This window comes from Aquarana catesbeiana, linkage group LG01 (assembly GCF_042186555.1).
Source record: "Aquarana catesbeiana isolate 2022-GZ linkage group LG01, ASM4218655v1, whole genome shotgun sequence".
In the NCBI taxonomy this organism is placed as follows: domain Eukaryota; kingdom Metazoa; phylum Chordata; class Amphibia; order Anura; family Ranidae; genus Aquarana; species Aquarana catesbeiana.
Window position 1 is genome coordinate 768,950,664 of NC_133324.1, and position 18,169 is coordinate 768,968,832.

Sequence of the window (18,169 nt, forward strand, 5' to 3'; positions counted from 1 at the left end):
CATATGTGGAATTACACCCCAAAATACATTCTGCTGCTTCTCCTGAGTATGGGGATACCACATGTGTGGGACTTTTTGGGAGCCTAGCTGCATACGGGGCCCCGAAAACCAATCACCGCCATCGGGATTTCTAAGGGCGTAAATTTTTGATTCACTCCTCAGTACCTATCACAGTTTCGAAGGCCATAAAATGCCAAGATAGCACAAACCCCCCCAAATGACCCCATTTTGGAAAGTAGATACCCCAAGCTATTTTCTGAGAGGCATGGTGAGTATTTTGCAGCTCTCATTTGTTTTTGAAAATGAAGACAGACAAGAAAAAAAAATTTTTTTTTTCTTTTTTCAATTTTCAAAACTTTGTGACAAAAAGTGAGGTCTGCAAAATACTTACTATACCTCTCAGCAAATAGCTTGGGGTGTCTTTCCAAAATAGGGTCATTTGGGGGGTTTTGTGCCACCTGGGCATTCCAAGGCCTCGAAACTGATAGGCAGTGAAGAGTGAAATAAAAAATTTACGCTCTTAGAAAGCCTGAAGGCGGTGCTTGGTTTTCGGGGTCCAGTACGCGGCTAGGCTCCCAAAAAGTCTCACACATGTGGTATCCCTGTACTCAGGAGAAGCAACAGAATGTATTTTGGGGTGTAATTTCACATATTCCCATGGCATGTTTGAGCAATATATCATTTAGTGACAACTTTGTTAAAAAAAAAAAAAATAAAAAAAAATTTGTCTTTTTCCCGCAACTTGTGTCACAATATAAAATATTCCATGGACTCGACATGCCTCTCAGCAAATAGCTTGGGGTGTCTACTTTCCAAAATGGGGTAATTTGGGGGGGTTTTGAACTGTCCTGGCATTTTATGCACAACATTTAGAAGCTTATGTCACACATCACCCACTCTTCTAACCACTTGAAGACAAAGCCCTTTCTGACACTTTTTGTTTACATGAAAAAATAATTTTTTTTGCAAGAAAATTATTTTGAACCCCCAAACATTATATATTTTTTTAAAGCAAATGCCGTACAGATTAAAATGGTGAGTGTTTCATTTTTTTTTTTTTCACACAGTATTTGCGCAGCGATTTTTCAAACGCATTTTTTTGGGAAAAAACATACTTTTTTAAATTTTAATGCACTAAAACACACTATATTGCCCAAATGTTTGATGAAATAAAAAGATGATCTTAGGCCGAGTACATGGATACCAAACATGACATGCTTTAAAATTGCGCACAGTGGCGACAAACTAAATACATTTTTAAAAGCCTTTAAAAGCCTTTACAGGTTACCACTTTAGATTAAAAGAGGAGGTCTACAGCTAAAATTACTGCCCTCGATCTGACCTTCGCGGTGATACCTCACATGCATGGTGCAATTGCTGTTTACATTTGACGCCAGACCGGCACTTGCGTTCGCCTTTGCGCGAGAGCAGGGGGGGGACAGGGGTGCTTTTTTTTTTTCTTTATTATTTTTTTGCTTTTTTATCTTATTTTTAAACTGTTCCTTTCATTTTTTTTTAATCATTGCCCTCAAAGCATCTGACCAATCTGACCACACCAAGATTGGTGTGATAAAATGCTTTCCCAATTTCCCAATGGAGCTGTTTACATCCAGCGAAATCTAAGTCATAGAATGCTCGTAGCTTCCGGTTTCTTAGGCCATAGAGATGTTTGGAGCCACTCTGGTCTCTGATCAGCTCTATGGTCAGCTGGCTGAATCACCGGCTGCATTCTCAGGTTCCCTGTTGGGACAGGAGAGCCAGAGAAAAACATGGAAGACGGTGGGGGGGCATTCCCTCCCACTGCTTGTAAAAGCAGTCTAGAGGCTAATTCGCTGCTAGGATTGCTTTTACATGAAAGCTGACCGCTGGCTGAAAAGAATGACACCAAGATGATACCTAAACCTGCAGGCATCATTCTGGTATAACCACTCAAAGTCCAGCAACATACCAGTACGTTGCTGGTCCTTGTTGGGCATATAGTGTAAACTTTTTTTTCATGCATCCTGTGGGCTGAACAAAAAAAAGATTAATCGGTGGGTATACCCACCATTAGAATACCTCCCTTCATCCACCCACTTCTAATGATGGGTATACATGCACCGTATATATATGCCGAAGCATCCTCCCGCAAAAGTTAGGAGCAAAGCGCTCCTCCGCCTTCTGCTGCTCCCACGCTTCGGCATATATGCTGAAGTATGTAACTGTGGTGGTGAAATCACCTCCGACAGCGCTGGAGTCACGGCACACAGTAAACAGTAAAGTATAAAAAAATTGCATATCTGAAAAGCAAACATGGTAAAACATAATAACAATAAAAGAGAGAGAGAGAGAGAGAGAGAGAGAGAGAGAGAGAGATCTTGTAAGTGGCTCTCTCTTTTTCTAATAAATATGTTTGTCAGTATTACGCTATGGTAACCTTCTTTCATTTTTGGATACATCTGAACGGTATCTGCATCTACTTACACTTGGTATCCGTGAACCACGAGTTTGGTGGTCCCTGCCTGGTATAGAGATCGACCTGAGGGTTCTTCCCGGTATCCATCTGTTTGGCTCCTGACGGGATAAAGGCCCTGGCCGGGTATAGGTCGCAAGCTTTCATTGCTTGCCTGTCTGGTAAGCGAGCATTTTGGGTGTTTAGCACTGGTGGTGCGGTGGAGGACACTATTGAACTTTTTACAGCACTACTAGCACTTAGAATTAAGAAGATGGACTTTTTATTTTTATTTTAATTCAATTTATTTTCTATTTTTACATCACTTTTTATAATATTTTTTCCATATTGATCTTTATTGTACAATTTCAATGTAGGTGGGTTAGCGCTGCTTTTTTCTGGTTTATCTATTTGTGTGTGTATCTCACTTGTAGCAGCAGCTTCTTTCTGGGTATTTGTATTTAGCCTAATTTATTTTTGTATTAGTTCAATTTTTCATTTTTTTCACAGCGCGGTATTCCACTTTACTTAATACTCAACTAGTGTATGGTAGCGTTCAAAACATTCACCAATGCATAGACCAGGACAGGATTGTCAGGACAGGAGGGACAATAATACCGGGTATATCCGCGCTTGCTGCAGACACGACATCATCTTTGGGGGGCTCGTTGGGTAGGGGTACTCAGGAGGACATAAGGAAAATGCCTCTCATGCAGCAGGCTTACTGCCTTTATTTGGGGAAGGTGAGGTGGAGCACCGTCTGAAAACAGAAGGGCTCTGACGATCTCTTCCTGGAATTTAAAGGAAGGATCCAGTCCGTCCTGAAGCTCTGTATAGCACATGAGCGTTCAGCAAAGCCAATTGAAATAAATAAACAGACAGTTTCTTGTACCAGCGTCTAGACTTACGGGCAACTAGGTACGGCGCCAACAACTGGTCGTTGAGGTCCACCCCTCCCATATTTTGGTTATATTCGTGGACACAGAGGGGTTTCTCCACAACACCAGTCGCCGTAGTAATTTGGACCGTCGTGTCTGTATGAAGGGAGGTAAGAACGAAAACTTTCTTATTATCCCTCCACTTCATAGCGAGCAAGTTATTACACTGCAAGCAGGCTCTCTCCCCCAGCCTAAGACGGTAATCTACAAGCCGCTGCGATTAGGTCGCACGGTGCCACATGCTCCAATCTGTTGATCAAAAAGGTGACTAAAAAGTGGCACGCTCCTGTAATAATTGTCCACGTACAAGTGGTACCCCTTTCCGAATAAGGGTGACACCAAGTCCCACACAATCTTGCCAGCGCTTCCTATGTAGTCAGGGCAGTTTGTCGGCTCTACGTGACTATCTTTGCCCTCGTAAACCATAAAACGACATGTATAGCCTGTGGCCCTGTCACAGAGCTTATACAACTTGACCCCGTATCTGGCACGCTTGCTCGGAAGGTACTGTTTGAATGACAAGCGGGCAGAAAACTTAATCAGAGACTCATCAACGCAGACAACTTGATGGGGAGTAAACAAGTCTGCAAAACGTTGGTTGAAGTGGTTTACGAGGGGCCAAATTTTGTAGAGCCGATCGTATTCAGGGTCTCCACGAGGACGACAGAGTTCATTGTTGTTGAAGTGCATGAACCGCAAAATCTGCTCGTATCGTGCCCTGGTCATGGAGGCAGAGAACAAGGGCATATGGTGAATTGGGTCAGTGGGCTAATATGACCGCAACTCACTATTTTTAGTTATGCCCATGTTGAGGGAAAGGCCCAGAAAGAGCTTAAATTCGGAGACCGTAAATAGTCTCCAATCTCTGGCAAGGGAGGACTGGGGAATAGTGGCAATGTGTTGACCAGCGTATAAATTGCTTTGGTCCACAATAGATCTATAGAGATCTTCGGTGAAAAACAGCGAATAATCCAGGGGCGTAATGAACACATGAATGCCGGGTTGGCCAGTGAATGGGGGAAGTACGTGCGCTGCAGAAGTGGTGGGTTCCCAATTAGGATTGGCAAATGCAGCAGGAAGGGTACTATGGGCACGACGGGCCTGTGTTTGTCTTCTTGGTGGCAGCGGGACACTACTTGTGCTTGCCACCTCACCAGCTTGAACTGCACTTATGGGACTCGCCGCGTCACCAAGTGCTATTGCAGTGCTGGATGTACGACCAGGGTGTACTAGGCCGCTGGTGCTTGCCAGTTCACCAGTAGGAATAGCGGCGCTAGTACTGCTCTGCTCCATATGAGGGACCTGCGGTTCTTGCACATCAAGGACAGAAGAAGTTCAGGGTCTGTTACGCCTGACCTTGGCAGGGACCACAACTCCGTCGTCAGTGATATCTGTCATGGAGCCACTGTCCTCTACAGGAAAAAGGTAAATGGGGGTATGGCGCTCCCTTGTGAGGGGTATATAAGTGATACGGTAAATAGTGATGCAATAATGCTAATAAGGATATTACAAAAACTCATGAATGGATGAAACCCTAAACCATTAATAAATCGTGAAACCAAAAAATAGTGATGAAAACATCCCTAAATAGCATTTGCATGTAATAACAAAAAATATAAATTAGTGGCAAATAGTGACCACTGGGTGCCACCAATATGAATTATGCAGCTTAAGTGGTGATTCCAGCGTGTTTCAAAGGTAAGTGACAAATGCAATCCAATCGACAAAAAATATATAAACGAAAAAAATATTGTAAATCATCATAAATATAAAAAAAAAAAAAAAAAAAATAAAAAAATTCAAAATGCAGAAAGTCTATTCATAGGTGATACGTTCCCAAAATGCAAATATCAGGACAAAGTTCCAAGAGCTTTGGTGACTGTAGTGCCCACAGAGGAAAGTATCCGTGACTTCTGTGCTCCCCCTTTTGGCTCCCCACTCACCGACTCCCAATACCCCTGCAGGGGTGACAGACACCTTGAAATCCCAATGCCGTCCTCTTGGTACGTATCCCGTGGTTGCTGAGTTATGGTATCCTCTCTCCCAGGAATGTCAGTTCACTTCTCCATATTACGTCCAAGAAGGGGATCGCCAGGGGAATCCTCATAAGAAAAGATGCCTCCTCATAGTGTAGTATGATTAAAATCTTTATTAAAAATATATACTCCCCAATCGGGAAAAGGTAAAATCCACAATACACTACACTATGGGTGAAGCCGAAAGCCAGGAAATGCTATCCCGCAGCGTGCGGTCCAGCTGCGTTCCAAGCTCTCTCGCTCCGTACCCGGAAATGACGTAAGTGCGTAGCTCCGCCTTACGCGTTTCGTCATCGACGTTGTCAAAGGCTGTCCTCTACAGGATCGTATTCTGAGCCTGAATCTGACAGATGAGTGACTTCCACTTCACTATCTGTCATGTTTAGAAACGTGTAGGCCTCTTCACTAGTGTACCTTCGATTTGCCATTTTGGGCTCTAAATTTAGTGGTACACTAGTGAGACTCACAGGCAAAAAAGCTCCTGACTGTTAGCGACTGTATCAAAACGCTACCAACAAAAACTGTTAGCGATCGCAGGGATCAGGCCTGACTCTGCAAACGCTGCAGTTATGTGTGTTTAGTGTTTTGTAAGTGACAGTGATCGATCGATACTGCACTTGGGTGGGCTGGGCAGGGCTGAGCCGAGGGGCAAAACGCAGGTGCTAGCAGGTATCTGGGCTGATCCCGCTAACACTGTGTTTATGGGAACCCTAAACTGCTGGGGATGCTAGTATAGATCTGATCGGATCAGATATTGATCTCTTCAGATACTATAGCACTAAGGGAGGTGTATGCTGCGTGCGTGGGTGTTAGCGGGACTGGCGCTAACCTGACGCTGCCTGGGGCGATGCAGACCTTATCTGACCCTAAAAACGTAACTTATATCACCGCCGGGCAATTAGGAGGTTAAACCTTTATTATTAGGTAATAAACAGCGGGTGCCCTAAAACTATAAAACAAACTAACTAACCAGCGTCACCCGTAACAGTTCTACGGTGATCACTGGTGAAAGGGTTAACTAGGGGGCAATCAGGGGGTTAAAACCTTAATTAGGTAGTATATGGGGGTCCCTGTCACTATAAAACGCTGACAGCGAACCTATATACTTTCCTCCCTAACTAGCGTCACCTGTGTCACTAATACAGCTATCAGAAAAATGATCGCTTAGTGACACTGGCGACGGGGGATGATCAAGGGGTTAACCTTTATTAGGGGGGGTTAGGGGGGTATCCTAGACCTAAAGGGGGCTAATACTAACTGCCCTACCACTTATAACTGTCACAAACTGACACCAATGCAAAAAAAAAAAAAACTGCAAAACTGCTATTGGTGTCACTGTGACAGGGGGTACAGGGGGGTGATCAGGGGGTGATGGGGGGTGAAAAGTGTGCCTGGTGTGTTCTACTAAAAGTGTAGTGTTTGGTGCACTTACTTGAGGTCTTCTCTCCTCGGCGCCGGAACAAAAAGACCGGCTCGAGGAGAGATGACATCACTTCCTCTGCCTCTGTTTACATTACAGAGGAATGATTTCATTGGCTGGGAGCGATCGCGAGGGGGTGACCACGAATGGATGGCCTCCTCCTCACCTCCGATCGCTGGGGGAGAAATACCGACCGCCTCGGGCACCGGGGGGGGTCTGATCGGACCCCCGACCTGCCCGTGCCATTCTGTCGACGTATATCGTCATGAGGCGGTCGGCAACTGGTTAAACAAAAAAAAAAAAAAAAAAAAGAGAAACAGTAAAGTTAGCCCAATTTTTTTTTTGTATAATGTGAAAGATGATGTTACAAAGCGAGAATCGTGAAACAATCGTGATCTTTATTCTAAGCAAAAAAAATCGTGATCCTCATTTTAGCCAACATCGTGCAGCTCTAGCGCATACTCAAAATTCTTCTAGGCAACATTCCTACGGGCATAAATATTTTTCTGATCTTACTACATGTTTTCTTCTGGACAAAAGTTCCTGAGTAATGATCAGTAAAATAATCAGTAAATACTTGCAGAAAATTGTCCTGTTTCTCCCCCCCCAATACCTGCATCTGGCTGTATATGTATATCCTCAGTTGCAGACTTTGTGTTATGGATCTGAACACAGTGCATATTTTTGCACCTGTGTGAATGTCTGTTGTGAAAACAATGCAGCTGCATTCAGGTCCGCAAACACCAAATCGATTTCCAAAAGTAGTTCCTGTACTACTTTTGGCAATTTCGGGGTGCATTTCCTTTAACATCTGTGCAGAAACCCACACAGATGTCTCTGAAATCACCCCCCGAAGTCGGGACCGACATGCAGGAATGAAATTGTGCTAATTCAGCTGAACTCACACGAATTCCCGCAGTCAGTGTGAACCTAAACAAAATGTGTTTTTTTTATGGCCATGTGAATAAGGCCCTAGCTTTTACAATCAAGGGAGTATGGTATACGTGCGTATTTGAGCAAACATAATCTGGCTATTCATGCTATCTTGATATAAGATGATAACATAAAATTCTAACAGTGTGCTGTAGCAGATTCTCTTGCAGGGAGCTTGGAAAAGTCCTGTTCGAGATTTACACATCTTCTTGGCTCCTATCATACACCTTTTGAGATCGGATCCACCTTTTAGAATTTGAATCTTTTGTATGAACGCATGCCATTGTCACCCCCCCCCCCCTGCTTCCTCCTAGTGACACATGAGCTGTACCTGCCTCCCCACCTCGGAGCTCTGGACAGCACTGGTGGGGCTGGAACATGGGATGCCCTGGAACATAGCTCCTTTACATGGATGGAATCGGCTACAGCAAGATCTGCCTATACGTGCTTGTTATCTTCCATCTTCTGTAAGTGCAATACTTATAATAAACACTGTGTAATCCTTAATACTGCACTTAGATTGGCGCTGTTTTCTCCTCCTTTGATCGATCTTTACAGAGCTGCTTCTAGCTTTGCTACAGGCTGCCTATCTCCAAAGTGCCTTTCCTTTTTGGGTTCCAAGTACACCAGGATTATTGTCCCTTTATATGAAGTGTCACATCCATCTATTCACTCATTTCTTCATACACTGGACTCTTAAGCCTCGTACACACGATCGGATTTTCGTCAGACAAAGCATCAGACTTTTGTCTGAAGGGCGTGTGCCAGGAACTTGTCTTGTATACTAACGGCACACAATTGTCGGCCAACAGACACAAATGTAGTGACGTACTACGTGGAATTTCAGCTCTTGAGCACCATTCTTTGGGCACCTTCTGCTAATGTCATGTTTGGTGAGCATTGATTCCGAGCACGCGTGTTTGTGCTTTGGACTTGTGTGACGGACTTGTGTACACACGATACGAAAATCTGACAACAGACCGTTGTCCGCCGAAAATTTACTAGCCTGCCATCCAACGTTTGTTGGTGGAAAGTTGGACAACAATTGTCTGAAGGAGCGTACTAATGGTTGGATTTTAGGCAACCAGTCTGTCGTCACACAATTCCCTGCCGAAAATCCGATCGTGCATACGAGGCTTAACACCTTAGAGTGGCATTAGTTATATATGTGCCCCTGTCACACACTGTTGCTCCTCCTGAGTGCTTTACAAACCACCTCCTCTTACTCTAGATAAAATTAGAGATATCAAATCCATTAATGGAAAAACGTAGGTGAGGTGACCTAGCTACTACACAAATGCAGAAATCATCTAAAAGAAATGTCCATCAGGATGTAGAAATAACATGAAGTAATAAATTAGCAACACACTGAGCAGTAGCATGTGATTCTATTCTAATAACACATCCAAAAGCTGTACTCATGCTGCAGAAATCAACAATACAATGAGTTTAAAGTGATTGTTATTTTTTTTTAGGGAAAAAAAAAAGACTTTACAAACATGTCATACTTACCTGCCCTGTGCAGCGGTTTTGCACAGAGCAGCCCAGATCCTCCTCTTCTCGGGTCCCTCTTTGGCTCTCCTGGCCCCTCCCTCCCGCTGAGTGCCCCCACAGTAAGCAGCTTGCTATGGGGGCACCTGAGCCGAGTCACAGCTCCCTGTGTCCACCCAAACACAGAGTCCCGGCCAGCCCCACCCCCTCTTTCTCCTGATTGGCTGACTGATTTGATTGACAGCAGCAGGAGCCAATGGCATCTCTGCTGTGTCCCAGCCAATCAGGAGGGAGAGTCTCGGACGGCCGAGACACTCGTAGACTTCGCTGAACAGAGATGGGCCTCTGATAAGTAATAAGGGGGCTGATGCACATAGAAGGCTTTTTTATCTTAATGCACAGAATGCATTAATAAGATAAAAAACCTATTGCCTTTACAACCACTTTAAGAAAAGCGGTAAAAAGAAAAACAAAAAAAGAAAGAAAAGGAAGGAGAGGTAAATGTAAGTAAGATAAAGAAGGTTAGCGGAGAGCTGCAGGAGAAAGTGTGGAAGGATGTGACAATGGGTGGGTGCCGTACATCTTAGGCGGGGGCCCTGTCAGGCATCTGGCATTTAATCTTACCAGAGACACAAAGGGGGTTATTTACAAAAGGCAAATCCACTTTGCACTGTAAGTGCACTTGGAAGTGCAGTCGCTGTAAATCTGAGGGGTAGATCTGAAACGAGGGGAAGCTCTGCTGATTTTATCATCCAATAATGTGCAAGCTAAAATGCTGTTTATTTTCCTTGCATGTCCCCCTTGGATCTACAGCAACTGCACTTGAAAGTAAACTTTCAGTGCACTTTCAAGTGCACTTGTAGTGTAAAGTGGATTTTCCTTTAGTAAATAACCCCCAAAGTCTGTGCTTTGTAACTTGTGGAGCAAACCGAAGGTATCTGCTAGAGCCAAGTTTGGTAATCTTTAAAAAAAAAAACAAAAAAAAAAAACCCAATTTATTTTAAAACTGACAAGCATTTGGCTTGTGTGGCCTGTTAGCTAGGACTGCTGTTGTATAGTAAGAGCCAAGACATGGCTAGGTTTTGTTTTTAAGACTTGAACTATTTATTTTTTGGACATTATACAGCATCTGTATATAACCTGCAAAAGCAATAGGATTGGCCTTATTTGCCTTAAAGTAGAAGTAGGGCCCAAAGCTCTTTTGGCCCTACTTTTCCTGGGGATCACAGGAGTGTACTTCGTTCTACACTCCTTTGACCTGTATTCAGCAAACAACTGGTCCAGGCTTTAATGTTGGGATTCCCCCAGATGCCTGGACCGACAGCTGGCTCAGCCTCTCAGTGAAATTCTAAGAGTCCGAACCAGCCACTGCTGCCCCTTTCACAGCCAGTGCTCCAGTGAGAGCTTGAGGGGCAGAGCAGAGAATCGGTGACTTAAGCCTCGTACACACGATCAGATTTTCCACCAACAAAACCGTGGACTTTTGTCCGAAGGGCGTTGGCCCAAACTTGTCTTGCATACACCCGTCACACAATTGTTGGCCAACAATCACGAATGTACTACATGTTTTTTCAGCTCTTCAGCACCTCCCTTTTGGCTCCTTCTGCTAATTTCGTGTTAGTAGAAGTTTGGTGAGTGTTGATTTGCGCTTTTCATTTATCGCTTTTCAGTTCGCGTTTTTAATCTCATGCTTTTTAGTTCATTTCTGAACAGCCGTTCGTCAACCAGACATGTTGCGGAATCAGCAGAGATAACATGGTATTTATTATTGGTATTGGAGTTATTGCTTTGACATTATTTTTTTGGTTGAATAATGATTTGATTTGATATATTTTCTATATTTTTGGATGCTTGGAATGCAAGTTTTGGTTACGTTCTATTGCCAGATAGCATGTCTAATTTTATTTGTTTTCTTTTTTTACTGCACAATAAAAAAAATTGTGTAGAATAATACTTGGCTATGGGGGTTATTTACGAAAGGCAAATCCAATTTGCACTGCAAGTGCACTTGAAAGTGCAGTCGCTCTAAATCTAAGGGGTAGATCTGAAATGAGGAGAAGCTCTGCTGATTTTATCATCCAATCATGTGCAAGCTAAAATGCTGTTTTTTATTCTCCTGGCATGTCCCCCTCGGATCTACAGCGACTTTACTTCCAAGTGCATTTGCATTTTCCTTTAGTAAATAACCCCCAATGTGTTTTACTTCAAATGACATTTTGGGAGTAGACATTTTAAATAATACAATGTAAAATTAAAATGAACAAGGGACACCAACATAGTTGTATCTTTGATCTTAAAAACTACGGGATAATGGTGTTGTGGTAATTTGCCAAAAAAAAAAAAGCATAATATTGTTCTTGATATCACTAGAAAAAAAAAAGCCTTTGAAAATGTGTTTGCAATAACTCCATCAGTATCACCAGCAAAAGCAGCTTCATTATTATCCCATTAAATAAGAAGAGAATGTGCGCTGCATTTCGAGATTTCATAATTTGCCACGTCACGAATGTTAATTCTCCATTACAAACGTTAGCTTACAAGACCGACCGCTTCTGGCTTGTCCTTGCTTCACCGCATGCGTGCTTGTACTTTGGACTTTTGTCCGACGGACTTGTGTACATACGCTCGGAAAATCAGCCAACAGACACTTGTCCGCGGAAAATTTATAAACCTGCCATCCAACATTTGTCCACGGAAAGTTGGCCAACAATTGTCTGATGGAGCATACACACGGTCGGAATTTCCGCCAACAGCCTGTCATTACACATTTCCCGTCGGAAAATCCGATCGTGTGTACGAGGCTTTACAGTCACCAGCTCTCTGTTCACTGAAGACCGAGAACCAATAGATCAGCTTTGCTTGATCTCTCAGTGTAGAGGCAGCAGGGGACAAATGGACTGATGCTGCATCCACCTAGGCAAGCAAGAATATTTTTTTATTCCTGCAGTTCTCTTAAAAGTTGCTCACCCCAGGAAACATTAAGGCCCCTTTCACACTGGGGCGGTGGGGGCGTCGGGGGTAAAACAGCGCTATTTTTAGCGCTGTTTTACCGTCGTTTTTGCGGCTGTATTCGGCCGCTAGCGGTGCGGTTTTAACCCCCGCTGGCGGCCGAAAAAGGGTTAAAACCGCTCGTACAGCGCGGCTATAGCCGCGGTATTGCCGCGGTATAGCCGCGCTGTCCCATTGATTTCAATGGGCAGGAGTGGTTTAGGAGCAGTGAACACACTGCTCCTTCACCGCTCCAAAGATGCGGCTCGCAGGACTTTTTTTTACCGTCCTGCCAGCGCACCGCTTCAGTGTGAAAGCCCTCGGGCTTTCACACTGAACAAACAGCGGAGGCTGTTTAGGGGCGGTTTGCAGGCGGTATTTTTAGCGCAATAACGCCTGCAAACCGCCCCAGTGTGAAAGGGGCCTGAATCTGCTACAGCTCACAGTACTTATTCTTGTCATTTAGGAAGTCATACACTTTCATATCACGTTGAAAGTAAAAATTGGATGTGGAAATGAGTTTAGCACAATTTTAACTATGGTTAAGCAAATTAAATAATTGCCTAACTAAAATGACCAATGCCCATTAAATCAAAGAAAAAAAAAATCTTTTAAATACATGCAATAGCCACAAACAAGCTTCATTCTCACTGTAAAAGATAAACAACCTATGAAAAATCGAACATATTGCAAAATCCATTAAAAATACATTGACAGTAGGGTAAAAAATGCTACATCATACAATGCAATTATCAGGAGCAAATCAATCGGCCATTATTCTTACACAGCAAACAACTGTGACAAACATGGCAAATAAGCTTGTCAGCATTTACAGGGTACTTTTACTGGACTGGAGGTCATGCATTTACTGCATTTACCCTGGTAATATATTATGTCTTCCCACATACTCAAGATCACATACAGTAACAGATTAAAAGTCTGGGTCAAATATACACAGTCACTCATTTACCTTTTAATCACATGGCCATTTTAACATTGGTTAATATCTACATAGCTCTATTTTTGATGACTTGGAAAAAGTTAAAGAAAAAAAAAATTGTTATTTTAGTTGCTACCATTTTACTAAATAAACAGTATGTATAGGTATCAAAATGATGAACCAATTAAAGATAAACACCATTTAATCCTGTTTATGTAGTCATAAAAAAAAAAAAAAAAAAAACCCTTTTAGATATAGCATGTTAACCGCTTCAGCCCCAGAAGATTTTACCCCCTTCCTGACAATAGCGCGGTCGTGCGACGTTGCACCCAAACAAAATTGACGTCCTTTTTTTCCCACAAATAGAGCTTTCTTTTGGTGTTATTTGATCACCTCTGCGGTTTTTATTTTTTGCACTATAAACAAAAAAAGAGCAACAATTTTGAAAAAAAAAAAAAAGCAATATTTTTTACTTTTTGCTATAATAAATATCCCCCAAAAATATATAAAAAAACAATTTTTTCCTCAGAAAAAAAAAAAAAAAAAAGTTGGTTTACGCAAAAGTTATAGCGTCTATAAAATAGGGGATAGTTTTATGGCATTTTTATTATTCTTTTTTTTTTTTTACTAGTAATGGCGGCGATCTGTGATTTTTATCAGGACTGCGACATTATGGCAGACACGCCGGACGCTTTTGACACATTTTTGGGACCATTGGCATCTATACAGCGATCAGTGCTATAAATAGCCACTGATTACTGTAAAAATGTCACTGGCAGAAAAGGGGTTAACACTAGGGGGCGATCAAGGGGTTAATTGTGTTCCCTAGTGTGTGTTCTAACTGAAGGTGGGAGGGGACTGTGTAGGGGAGATGACAGATCGCTGTTCATACTCTGTATGAACAGACGATCTGTCTCTTCTCCCCTCAGAGAACCAGAAACTGTTTACACACACACAGATCCCGGTTCTCGGTGTGCCACGAGCGATCGTGGGAGCCCGGCGGTGATCGCGACCGCCGGGCACTCACATCGGCTCCGTGGGCGAGCAGGGGGCACGCACGCGCCCCTAGTGGCCACAGGGCGAAGCGACGTTACATAACGTTGTTTTGCCCAGCCGTGCCATTCTGCCGCAGTGAAACTGCGCCAGCTGGTTGGCAAGTGGTTAAAGTAACACTTAGGGCTCATATAAAGTAGGTAGGAGCTGTTTGAATTGAATGTGCATTTTAAACGCAGATCATAAAGTTCATTCACTTTAAGAGATTAGTGTAGATGACAATTCAGAATCTGCGTTTGACCAGCTTTGCGTTTCTTTGGAGTCCTTTTGTGGTGCATTTAAACTGCTGGCAAATCAAATGCAGTCTTTCCTGACGCCAACATGGCAGCATACATATGATATAGCTCCGCCCCTATATCCACCCACAGGACCTGTTTAGCTCTATAAACATCTGACTGAGCTACCTCCCCCATTCTCCTTTTTATCCTCAAAGATTAACACCTACAGACTGTTACACTCAGGATAAGCTCTTACCCGTCAAATATGTCGGCGTCCGTCTGGGTTCAGCCTCTCCCAGAATGCAGTCCCACATCTTAGGCTGCTAAATGCACCAACAAGGTGGGGAGCCCCTTCTGGTGGTCTTTTGGGGCTGAGGTGTTCTCTAATCAGAGACTATATCCCTCTTGTGGCATGCCTGCTGTGGGGTCCGGATCCAGCAGCTGGGACCGCATGATGTCTCTCCTATGAAACTCTTTTCAGGTCTGTCCAGTTTTCTATAAAAAAGTTTTTTCTTTTTCTTGCTATCATGTCTCTAAGACCCCATACACACTGTGCAGCTTTTGTTGTCCGATTTCCTTTAGATTTGCCGGGACCATGTAGTGCAGGGGCCTGCCTGATTGCATACAAATTGAGGCTCTTAAGGTTTGACCTCCTATTGTGTGGTTTTGGTAAATCTGACAAAGAAAATCTGCAGAGGATAGTATGATGTGTAGCCAGCTTAAAAGTGTCCTTTTATGTGGATGGACGTTGGCTTCCCTCTAATTGTACTAGCCCTTTTTTATTAGAACAGAGGTGGGGGAGGGCTGAGTCTCTCTCTCTGATGCTCTATTTTGGCCAGGTAATGGATGCCTTTGTGATTCAGGCATCATCTCATTCTGAGAAACAGTCAATGACAGGTAAGGCTTGCTATTCTAGTACAGTAGTTGGTATAGAAGGAGGGGGAGCAAGGAAGAATGTATTACTAGGGGATGGGGGGGGGGGGTACCCAGATTTCTTTTATTTAAATTGGTTTCTCTTTGCCCCCCCAAAAAAGGGGGTATATATGTATTCCCCCCCCCCCCCCCCTTTCTCACTTCCCTTATTTCTCTGTTTACATGCAGTCCTCTTTGCACCTTTCGGTTCTTCCGACAGCATGAGCCTAATACCACATAACCAAGACCACCGCACCAGGTACCAGGTAAGGGCCAACTTTGGGTAAGTAAGAAGATGCGGGAAAAATAACGCGTTATGCCCTGACGAGTATGCCTACTTGTCTATTGCAGCCCTGGCCGCTTACACTCCTGCTCTAGGAGGTCCAGAGGCCCTCCGGATCGTCAGGATTTTTCCAGGGCAGAAAGTGACTCAGTCCTGGCAGACCCCAGAACAAAGGGCGCAAATGTATGCTTAAGAGAAAGCTCACAGCTTCTTCTCCGAGGGCTTAGCACCGGAAAGGCAAATGTTGGTCATGTGGAGATGACCCTATGCCAGGAAAGCTACTTTGCAACAACTGGTTCAGGCAGCTTACCAGAGACCAGGAGTATGAGAGTCATCAGGTGTCAACCTTGCTCAAGAAAGTAGTCCACGACTCCCTGGCAGAATTTTATTTTAATTTACACGTTATTGTTTGAGTATATATGTATATACCAAGCCAGGAATCCAGGAAATAGATGGCCAGCAAACAGGCCGCAATCACAACATAAAAGGAGATTTTTTAGATAGGCTTATATTGGATTGTCAATAATAACTATAATTTGTATTCCTATTAAATACTGAGGTTATTAAGGTGTATGCTCTGACCATAGAGCTCCTTTAATGATCATTCCAAAACAAAAGGGTTACTACACATAATATTTGATTTTTACAAAAACATCATAATTTTTACACTAAATTGTCTTCAATCACTTGTGCACATAGAAGAAGGTCCCTGTGCACAAACATGTTGTAAACGTGGGACCGCAATCCCTGATTACCAAATTGCCCTATTTATGTGCTTGCCTTTTTAATAAGCTGTTGTCTCTTGGTAGGTACTGCAAACTTTTTTAGGACTTGCACTAAGTCTAGGTTCACATCTATGTGGCTGCGCTTGATGTATTTTTCAGGCACGTTTTGCAGTTTGTTTTGCTATTTTAAACCCTTGTCTTTTGTGCATTTTTGCATGCAGTTTTCATGCGTTTTACTTTTTTGTCTCTTTAAACACACTTTAAACACATTGTATATAGCTGGTTGCTAAGGAGGGCATCGGGAAGCCCTCCTTAGCATGCAGCCCGGCAGGTCAAGAAAGGAAGGGGACAAGCGAGTCCCCCCCCCCGAACCATGCTAGGCCGCATGCCCTCCACATGGTCATGTGACGTCACAATGGGCGGAGTCTTCGGGTGATGGCCATGCCCCATGGCTATATAGGAGATGCCAGACAGCGGGCGACAACACAACAAAGGAAGACAGCAATAGAAGAGCAGCCTTTCTTGTTTTTAGCAGGTAACCGTTGGCTCGGGAGAAGATGGCTCGGGGCTTCTTTTTTAATAAAGGACTGCTTTTTTGGGTGAATAGGTAGGGGTACGATGTACCCGATACCCATTCAAGTAGGGGGGGGGGGGGTTGGGATCTGGGGACCCCCTTGTGAAAGGGGGCTTCCAGATTCCGATAAGCCCCGCCCGCAGACTCCAACAACCACTGGCCAGGGTTGTCGGGAAGAGGCCCTTTTCCCCATCAACATGGCAACCCCCCCACCCATGTTGGGGGCATGCAGCCTGGTATGGTTCAGGGGGGGGGGGGGGGGCGCTCACTCGTCCCCTCCCTTTCCTGACTTCCAGGCTGCATGCTCGGATAAGGGTCCGGTATGGATTTTGGGGGGGGGGGGACCCCACGCTATTTTTAAAATAAATTTCAGCATGGGGGGGGTCCCATCCAAATCCACACTAGACCCGAAGGACCTTGTATGGACCTGGGGGGGATCCCACGTAGTTTTTCGCAAATTTTTTTTTTTTTTTTTTTTTTTACATTTAGCTGTCAGCGGGGAACCCCTGCTGACTCAGCGGTTGATAAGGATGCGGCGGACAGCTTCCCGGCCCCCTCCTTATTAACCAGCTATATACAGTGTTTTAAAGAGCAAAATAAAAACCGCAAAACACATCAAAAATCGCATCACAAATACAACACTTGCGTTTATTCTGCGCTTCTATTGAAGTCTATTACACGCAAAACACAGAAAAAATGTCCCCGACCTTTCCAAAAACACACCGGCCACAAAACGCATAGATGTGACTGTGTACCATAGTAAACCATGTTAAATGGACTGTAGTGCGTTTCTGAAAACGGCAAAACGCACTAAAAAATGCATAGGTGTGAACCTAGGGTAAATCTGCAAATTCCACCTAGGAGAAGCTCCACAACTTATCATTCAATGAGCCTGTCATAAAAGTTGAAACCATTATGGGCTTCCCTACTGGGTCCTTTTTGTTTTCAGATTCCTCTGTAGGAGCAGATAATGCACATGCAGTACCTCCTGCCCAGCACTACCAAGTAGTATCCCCTGGACCACCATCACAATTATCCCAGGAGGGACATTCACCACTGCTTCATAGTACTTACTCAGAGCTCGTATAGGTGAGGGCTTCCTAGCTGCACTCACTGCTGTAAGAAATCGTGCGTAATTCATATCTGTGGATAAACAAAAGATATACGTTAAAACATAATTTATCTTGATTTTTTCCACTAATTTACACTATATTACCAAAAGTATTG

At 43.7% G+C, this 18,169-nt stretch overlaps 1 protein-coding gene across 3 annotated transcripts in view; it reads right to left on the minus strand.

Annotated features, from left to right (window-relative positions):
* Positions 1-18,169, minus strand: part of AADAT (aminoadipate aminotransferase) — a 118,420-nt gene that overhangs the window by 73,318 nt on the left and 26,933 nt on the right. For all 3 annotated transcript variants that reach the window (XM_073606388.1, XM_073606371.1, XM_073606380.1), the window contains exon 2: positions 18,017-18,085. In XM_073606388.1, coding sequence (XP_073462489.1) covers positions 18,017-18,085 — 69 coding nt within the window. The remainder of the gene's footprint in view (positions 1-18,016; positions 18,086-18,169) is intronic.